Source organism: Rhizopus microsporus (genome assembly GCF_002708625.1).
Source record: "Rhizopus microsporus ATCC 52813 unplaced genomic scaffold scaffold_13, whole genome shotgun sequence".
NCBI classification, from domain to species: domain Eukaryota; kingdom Fungi; phylum Mucoromycota; class Mucoromycetes; order Mucorales; family Rhizopodaceae; genus Rhizopus; species Rhizopus microsporus.
The window spans coordinates 500,201-509,573 of record NW_019671928.1 but is presented as its reverse complement, the minus strand read 5'-3'; the positions used below and the strand labels follow the sequence as shown (position 1 = coordinate 509,573).

The following is a 9,373-nucleotide window of genomic DNA, read 5'->3' as shown; positions in this document are numbered from 1 at the left end:
AACAAATGATAGTAAAAATCAGTCAAGTCGGATTCGGTTTTCTTCCCTTTCGGGTAATTTGGTATGCCACATTGTTTCATCAGTCTCCAAAAAGCTTGAGCATCAATTTGGATTGATTTTGTCTGAACGGAATATATAGGTGCAGTGGAAAAAAGCGACATCCTCTTTTGTCAGTGTATTTAGCAGGAGTGAACGTGCTATCTTGTATTCTTGTTTTAACTGTATCAATAAAATTTTGAACTACTGATGCTTGTTGAGGAGTAAGCTTGGCTAGTTTTTTCCTGGAGTAAACGTCTTGTTGGAATTGATTGACTCCAGTATTTCTTCTCTTAAAGAGTTAAACTTCTTTTTGCTCAAACACCAGTGAATGGAAGCTCTCTGAGCTTACGATACACATACACTTTGGAAGCGATTTTTGAGGGTACGTTTTCCATAATAAAAACTTTTTTTTGCACTTCTTGCGACAGAAAGTAGAACCACTTGAAAAACAGGTGAAGTTTTGAGTAAAGAGTATCGGAATCACATTGATCTAGTTGGTATTTAGACCACATGCTTGCTATGCTTTCAGCGATATCTTTATAGTAGTTACTGCATGGGACAGACGATGGCCAAGATGGCTCTGAACCTTGTTTTTATTTGTAAATGAAATATGCCAATGCTTTTCTGGAAGCCACTGGAAGCTCTTTACAACAATTACTTGAATTGTTGTCAGACATCATATTCAGAAAGTACGCTATCGATCTTCGTTCGTGTGTCTCGTGAATGTGATTTCTAACCAGGACTTCGTCTTGCTTACCAACGATGGAAAGAATACTTGAATAGTTTATACTTTTCAAAGAGTCGCGGTCTACAGCTGTCAATTCACAGAAAAGAGTGAAGTATTCTTTGAGATAGTTTGGTGCTCTCTTTCCATTTCCAGTCATTACCGCAAATATATTTGTGCATAAACTTTGTTTAATAATTGGAATAGCCTGGCCATCATCGAGTAGTTTGATGAAGATAAAATTGCCAAAAAGGGATCCCACAAACAAAACTTTAGTGGTATAATCTGCTAGATCCTTGATATGCTGAGCAAGTTGTTGATTGTTACAAACATTAGGTAATGACGCCTTGATTTCAAAGCTTTCAACCCTTTCATCAGGGCTGCAAGCAGGTACTTTTGCTTTCTTGTTTGGGTACAATTTACTCGTTGATCGCGCGCGTGTTGTTAACCCACATGAGGGGCGCTTGACTTCCTTTGGAGCCTTTTGCTCTGTTTTGAATTTTAAAAGTACATTTTGCTTATCAACCTTTTGTTGTGCTTTTTTCAAAAGCCCTGGTTTACTTGAGGAAGAAGAGGCACCTTCTTGATTTACTGTGCTGGAATAATCCGCTTCTTGAATTGGTGCTACTGTACCTATACCAGAATAATGTTAAATATTGACTGATAATGAACAAGATTGAATACTTTACATTCATTTAGCTTTGCGCCTTTTGAAGGTCTCTCTGAGCTGGATGATGTAGAATGTCTTTTCATTTGAAGCAAAAAGAGCAAAAAGTGAAAGAGATTATTGTTGTTCATTTACCAAAATTCATTTAATCAATAAAATCATGTCCTTTTCTCAGGTCCAATAAACTTATGCTGTCGTAACATTTGGTATCAGCTGTAGCATGGAATCAAACAACTCAGTAAATACAATGACAGAAGATGATCTCTATTATAAATATAGCTTGAAGGATGCGTGTTGCCTCTTCTTTAGGCTTTACTCACAAATATACTTTTATTCAACCAGTCAAATTGCGAATGGTGTTAAGGTTGTCTTTTATGAGCTTCGGTTTAAATATTCCTATTTCAGTCTATAATATTAGCCGCTTCTAACTCGCTACGCTCGTTTTTGCGCGTCATCGTGCTTCCGCAGGCTTAAGGACTTCGCCCTTTGTGATGAGTAAGGGCAAATATTAATACGACCCTTTAAGTGAATGGCTAGATTTGAATTTTTGTGCGCCTAGCAACATACTCCAACTCCTCTTCGCATGCTTATTTATTGATGCAATAGTGCTGCATACATGGTTTCATAAAATTATTTATTCATAATAGAGAGCATATATTTTAATAGTATTGCTCGTAAAGGTTTATGTGTTGAAAAGAATGGCATAGTCATAAAGCATTCATAATTGTGAGCATAAGTTTGTTTGGTGATCATATGATGTGTTACATAGATGAATATATTAATATATTAGTGAGGTAATAACTCTTGGTAGACAACATTGTTAGTTGTATTTGAGCTTTCTGGCAGAAGGAGTGAGATGCCAGAAAGAGAGGTAACTCTTGAAAGAGCGACATATAGCTGATCATGCATAAACGACGGACGACGCAAGCCAATTCCTGCATATTTAAGTGGTTGTCCTTGTGATTTGTTAATTGTCATAGCAAAGCATAGTCTAACAGAAAATTGCTTTCTTGTTAGAATAAATGGCAAATCACCTTTTTGTGTTGAGAGTGTAAACCAAGGTATAAGCCCTAATGTGCCATCCGGCTTATTGGCAAGACGAGCCTGAAGCATATAACTGCCAATTCGTACGACAACCAGGCGAGTGCCATTGCATAGACCTCTTACTGGGTCAATGTTTCTTAATAACATTACTGGTGCGCCAAATTTGAGCTCAAGCTTAGATGGAGGCAAACCGGTAGGATTTAAACTGTGTAAATATTCTATAGGAACAGTGTGTAAACCATCGGCTTCATTAACATCAGCAGAGTCTGTAGACGGAAGCGTAACCTTTTCGCCAGCCATCTTGTCGAGAATAATGTTGATCCTTCCAACTGTGTCGTTTCTGGTAGTTAATATGGCCCTTTCACCAAAAAATTGGCCATTGTTTATCGACATAGAGTTACTAATTTCTTCATCTTTATAGACTTTGCTGATAAATTCATTCAGTTGTATGATCTGATAGATATAGCCAGGAAGTGTAATTGAATCACAAAGTGTATGGTTATATGAAATGTCTACTATAAATCTTGCAAATTCAATATAATTTTGATTAAAAAGGTTCGTTAAACGCATATTCTGCGTAAGTCTCAAGGGCTGGAGTCTTGACCATAAAAATGACTGCCTGATTGACGCACTGACAGTATCAGCTCTGTTACCCCTTCTAATCACTGGTGGGATCTGAGCAAAATCACCATCAAGGGCAACAGGCTTTCCTCCAAACAAATAGAGCTCATCAGGATCATCGCAGATAAGTAAGTATAAGTAAGTATATATATATATTTATACATATATAAGTATTTCACTTTTTGGAAAACGTCTTTTTTGTTAGCGGACTTTTAAACAAACTGAACAACAAAAGCTCGACAGGATACTTGTTCTTCTTTGTTAATAGGACAATGGCTCTGTTTGCCTCTTCTAAAGATCTCAAATTACATGAGAATAGAGAGAATGCGAAGCTTGCATCTGTCAACTTTGTAGCATCTTCACAAGTTTCTGAAGCATTAGCTCAGTCTGGCCATTTAGCTTTGTCAGCACCTTCTCAAATCATTGGGCAGTTTCAATATTTGAAGGTATAGTTATGGCACGTATAGTTTACTCTGGCTAAACTTAACTCTTCTTTAGACGTTGACTCATGATAATTTGTGTGAATATGTTGAGATACATCGAGGAAAGCATGGTAACAACACGAACCATTCTGAATGCATAAAAGATGTTAAAACAAGAATAGATAGATTATTTGTTGTCTCAGAATATTACGACTACTCTCTTCAAAAGGCAAGAGGACTTGACTCAGATAATCCACCAACCGTGAAGTAAGAAAGCAGATATTTATTTAGACTGTGAGCATAATCGATAGAGCTTCTTAGTGTGCCCATATTACGGCAATGGGCGTATGAAATACTTTCTGCGCTTCAGTTCCTAAAAGAAAATGGCATAATTCACGCTTCTTTATCACCAAGTAACATATTATTAGATGCAAAGGTATATAAAGAAACTGTGTATCATATGTAACTTATGATCATCTTTGAGCAGAATCATATCAAACTTTTTGGTTATGGTCTGTATTATATGACAAACGCTGGGAAACATGTTGATTTTCCAATCGGCTATCCCCCTTACTTAGCACCTGAGTGCCTCCAGGATGTGGATGGAACATATTATGATAAGGTACGCTTTTGAATTGCGCGATAAACAAAAAAGGGACTAAATAATACGATTTATAGAGAGACGTATGGGCGACTGGTATAATATTAGCTGAGCAATACACTAGGAATCCATTTTGGACAACGAGTGATGTTGGGCTTATATTTGATTCACTCATAACGCTTAAAGAATGGCATGATGCAGATCCTGTCTGTAATATATGGAAACATGAAGAAATCAAATCTTTGGATATAAACAAATCTGTATTGAACTTCTTACAGAATCCTTTGGATGATGAGGACGCAGAACAGTTTAGACAATTTGTACTTGGCTGTCTTCAAGTTTCTGTAGCAGAACGACTTGACATCACAGATGCTCTTGCCAACTACTTTTTACGTGAAAGCACTTCGAGTAAAAATATCTGGGTTGAGGGGCCTATATTAGCATCCGATGCAGTAGATCCAGACACAATTGATATGAATGACAATAAACAGCAAGAAAATATACCAGATATGCTCAAAAAATTACCCATTTCTTATATATACAATCTGTGGAGATTGGCAGGCGGGGATGTTGAATTAGACCTTGTTAAAAGAGGCATTTTCTTGTCGACACCGGCCATAAAGCGATTACCAAGAGTGTGCATGATGCCTGATGCTATAGAAATTGGAGATAACGTAACGGATACTGCACAATTATATTCCGATGCGGTCTTTGTACTTGGATTCAACGAGCTTTATCAAAGATTAGAAGAAGGGCAAAGGACAGCGACTGACAAGTTTGAATGGGATACAGACTACTTTATGCTGGTAGATGAAAATGATGTCAACTTTCTTTTGGATGAGTCTACTGGTGATACAGTGAATGATATCAGTGAAGACGATAACGAATATAAAAATGATTTAATGTTTATAGATGACATAGCAGCTTCTTCTCCCATTCCTACTACGTTAGAAACACCTAGAACAGCAAATGGGCTGTCTACGCCAACTAATGGAATACCCACACCAACAACACCATCTTCATCACGTTCCTTAAGCCGAACGGTCTCTATGGGTAGATCACGCTCTGCGTCATCCTTATCAATCAACAGTACAACCTCTACACCTAACCAACCAAGCGGTAGTAATAGTGCTGCTCCAAAATTACCATTATTCTTAAGGGAGCAAGATGTAAATTATCAATTGTATCGTCTGTCCTTGTTTTCTGAGCTATTACGGCAATATCCAGCATCCAAACGAGAGATTTTGCATCATGCTAAAGTGGACATTCCGCCCCTTCTGCGAGGTAAAATATGGGCAGCTGTCTTGGGTGTTCAGGGCGACTTGGAACATGCATATGACCAAGTAAACAAATATATGAACATGGGGGCTGACAGACAGGTACACAGGAAAAGCCTAATACGTCGTATCTATCTAACAGCCATATAGATCGAAGTTGACGTACCAAGATGTCATCAATATAACCAAATGTTGGCATCATCTACTGGTCATGAAAAACTCAGGAGGTTACTAAAATCATGGGTGGTAGCAAACCCAAGCTTAGTTTATTGGCAAGGTAATGTCTAATTGATCCTTTTTTAAAGTATATTGATTTCTTTTTTTATATATATGAAAGGGCTTGACTCGCTGTGTGCCCCGTTTTTGACTTTAAACTTTAATGATGAAGCAATTGCGTTTGCTTCTTTGCAAAAGTTTATTCCTAAATTTCTCGATAATTTTTTCTTATCGGATAACGCGCCAGTTCTTCAAGAATATTTGGCCGTATTTAGACATCTTTTAAGCTTCCATGACCCCGAGCTATCGAGTCATTTAGATGCTATAGGATTCATGCCTGATCTTTATGCTATTCCATGGTTTCTTACCTTGTTTACACGTAAGCCATCGTTTATTTGTTCATTCGCTAAAAGCTAACGTGATTGTTGATGATACTAACAATAGATGTGTTTCCTCTTGATAAGATATACCATCTATGGGATAAATTGCTTGTAGGCCCATCATCTCTTCCTTTGTTCGCAGGGATTGCTATATTACGCCAAATACGTGATACTCTGCTGACATATGAATTCAACGACTGCATCGTGTTGTTTTCTGACAGCTTTCCAAAGGTAGATATTGAAAAATGCGTACAAAGCGCATTAAATATGTGCAAAGTTACACCACCAAGTATAACAACAAGGGTTCATGGACTCAAAGTCGAGCATAAGAAAAACAAGAAAGATGACAAGGTAAGATGGTGATTTATCATGTCGATGGTCGCTCATGATTTATCTATTAAAGAATGCTAAAAAGCAATGGTGGGAAAAGTCTATATCCATTGAAGAGAAAAAGCTTGAATTGGCGCCTCGATTAGCAGTGAGGGATCTTGATAAGATTCTTCCATACTCATTAGTATTAGATATCCGACCAGAATCAGAGTAAGATAGGACATTACTTTATTTCTTTCATATATACATCTTTTTTTTTTTTATCGTTTCTAGATTTGTGCAAGGTCATATACCTTCTTCTATGAACGTACAAGCAGCACAGTTGATGAGCTATACGAATGTATTAAAAAAGCTCAACCGTAAATATCATGTCGTTATCGCAAATGAAGCAGAGTCAAACGGACCTAATGTAAGCAACAGTTGTGGTATTTTATAATTCTAGTGTTAAACAGATTATATAGTATGCAGCAGAGCTCGTAAAAAAAGTATTCCCCAGAGTGGTTCTTTTACAAGGAGGAATGGAAGCGTATAAATCGACAGATTCTAAGGAGCGTGTCTGTAGCTGTCGTCCTCAAAAGCAAACAACAGCAGGATTCAAAGGCAAGGGATCAGAGCCACCTTTTGTTATGTGGCGCTGTAAGGTACCACCTCCATTAAAGAAAAAGTAACAGGAGATGTAAAATAATAAATCGATATGTTTATGTACAAATATAAGACTAAAATGCGTTTTATTGAAATCATTCTACAATGCAGTACCTCTCTCGAGGTTTTCACGAATCTCCTTTGTATACTTATCATAAAATCGAGCAATCTTTTGGTTAAAGACACGATTCTTTTCGTTGATCCATGAAATATCATCCACAATTTCTTTACGTTCACGAGATCGTGTTTCACGCTTTTCAATTCTAATGAAATTACATGTTAATTGTACTCGACAAATGAATGAATTGATCTTACTGTTTCTTTGTTTCTGCAGCCAATTTTTCAATAGCTTCCTTAGAAGGCTTGTCATTCACACTAGCATAATCAAGACTATTTGCCATCGCTACAACATCAGAAGGATCTTCTCCGTTGCGAATAGCACGCTCAATTACTTCAAGCTGTTTCTCTTTGTATGTGGACAAATCAGGCTTAAATTCAGACATCAAGCGAACATATTTCTTATGTGCAAGCTGTGTGTAATCTAGGGGACAAACAAATGTTGGAAAAAAAAGAAGAAAAGAAAAGCATATATATTATTACCTGTAAAGCCATTGTTTGCCATTTTTGCCTTCTTTGCCTGTTTCTTTTCCCAAGCTTCTGCAGACTCGGCCGAATATTTCCAAAACTGCTTTCTCTCAAAATCTTCTCCGTTATCCCTGGCTTCTTGTTTTTCCAATAGTTTCAATGCTTCCTCCTTCTTTCGCTCGAGTTTTGCCTCAAGCCTTGGGTTTTCTTTACTACGCTGAAACTCCAAATTACGATCACGTCGATTGCCTTGTTCAACTTCTGTTGCCTAATATGTTTGTTATTAAATGATGAACTATTTGATTATTATAAGATTACTTACTCGACGCTTTTGCAATTGCTTTAATTTAGCCATTTTTTCTTCCAGTGAACTTGTTGATGGTTTAGATTCCTCATGTTCTATCTCTTGTTGTATTTCGTTATGTTGTCTCTTTTTTGGTAACTCTTCTTGCACATTGTTGTTCTGTTCAGTTTCTGATGCTGGGTGCTCTTCTTGTACAGTTTTGGTTTGTTTGCTGTTTGTTGCTCTCTTTTTTGCGGCCATGATTTGTTTAAATAGAGGGAAAAAAAATGAAAATTTACACATCCGAACGTCACCCTTTTTTAAATACACAAAAAAGGGAATCAAGCAAAAGCGGGGGCAAATCATTAAAAAAAAAAGTTGGTTGCTATGATACAAATCGATGAGGAGGTTACAATAGGTAAGCTCAATCTATGGTAGAGGATAATAAACAATGGCAATAATTAAAACTAACGTTATTTAATACTGAAAACAGCTTCGAACAATTTCTGAATCTTCTACAAACCAAAGGACGGACGTTTTTAAATAGTATTTACACTGACTGAGTCACTTGTAGAGTTTCGTTTGACAGAAACAATCCTAGGAGAGAAGGTCGTAAAACTATTACTCTGAATGTTGGTGAATTCAGCCAAGAAGAAATAAATCAATATTTTCGCCCTTGCACTTTAGGTCCTGGTTGCCGGAATGCTTTCGTTGCATACTATGGTAATAATGAAGTGTGGACCTTATCGACGACTGAATATTATAGTGGCTCTGGTTCCCCTAACAGGTCTAGAAAAGAAATCGCTCTAAAATCCAAATAAGGCACATAAGTTCTAGAAACTAATATACCAGCGCTAAAGACTTCCAACATCAATCAATACATTGATCACCTGCAGTATATAGTGCTCCATTTATCTCGTTTTTTGGTTTTTACAATTTCCGTACTGCACAGATAAATTGGAACAACTATCGAGGACGGTAATGCGCTCTCGAAGAAGCATGCAATATTTTTTTAAATGGAGGGAAAAATACAATAGAGCTAGACGTAAAAAAACGCGCTCAAACAGAAGCAGAAAGGAAATGGTGAGCAGTAAGGAGCATGGTGATAATGCTGACAACCCTATTGAAATAAGGTGATATAATCTTTCTTTTATTTTTTTACAAAGTCTGTATTTACACAATCGCCTTTTCTCACAAATTATATGGGAGAGAAACTCACAAAAGTCATTTCCATGAGAGTGATGCAGCAAAGATACCTTTGATCATATTCAGGGATGATCTGAAAGGAAGTATTCATGTGAGGTTTAGAGGAAGAAGAGCAAGAGCTTCCGAGATGATTTACAAGAATATCAAAAAGCGTGAAAAACAAGGGGAACTAGTAGTACTGGACATTAATGAGTTCAGGGTATCATCCGTAGGTATCTTTGCAAATTTTGTGTATTTTTAAGAGCCTTAATTATTTCTTTTTAATTAGGTTTGCTGTGAATGCATCAAAGAAATTTAAGACACCATACAGTCCAAGAACGTACCTTTTACAATATA

At 36.9% G+C, this 9,373-nt stretch overlaps 3 protein-coding genes across 3 annotated transcripts; 1 reads left to right on the top strand and 2 right to left on the bottom strand.

The window, feature by feature from the left end:
- On the bottom strand, positions 1-1,623 carry RHIMIDRAFT_259638 (uncharacterized protein). Its single transcript, XM_023611413.1, has 4 exons — positions 1,453-1,623; positions 689-1,396; positions 444-625; positions 1-400 (listed from the first exon to the last, which is right to left on the bottom strand). Exons 1-4 carry the CDS (start codon positions 1,514-1,516, stop codon positions 338-340), a joined length of 1,017 nt encoding a protein of 338 aa, XP_023464397.1. The 5' UTR covers positions 1,517-1,623; the 3' UTR covers positions 1-337.
- A 1,744-nt stretch (positions 1,624-3,367) lies between these two features.
- On the top strand, positions 3,368-6,989 carry RHIMIDRAFT_245177 (uncharacterized protein; the record flags this gene model as incomplete). Its single annotated transcript, XM_023610157.1, has 11 exons — positions 3,368-3,541; positions 3,594-3,784; positions 3,839-3,953; positions 4,005-4,139; positions 4,196-5,497; positions 5,546-5,672; positions 5,733-5,990; positions 6,056-6,342; positions 6,395-6,531; positions 6,595-6,730; positions 6,783-6,989. 11 exons carry the CDS (start codon positions 3,368-3,370, stop codon positions 6,987-6,989), a joined length of 3,069 nt encoding a protein of 1,022 aa, XP_023464396.1.
- Positions 6,990-7,063: 74 nt separating this feature from the next.
- RHIMIDRAFT_239509 (SYF2-domain-containing protein) lies at positions 7,064-8,092 on the bottom strand (the record flags this gene model as incomplete). Its single annotated transcript, XM_023609186.1, has 4 exons — positions 7,064-7,226; positions 7,279-7,504; positions 7,564-7,816; positions 7,871-8,092. 4 exons carry the CDS (start codon positions 8,090-8,092, stop codon positions 7,064-7,066), a joined length of 864 nt encoding a protein of 287 aa, XP_023464395.1.
- Between the last annotated feature and the right edge of the window lie 1,281 nt (positions 8,093-9,373).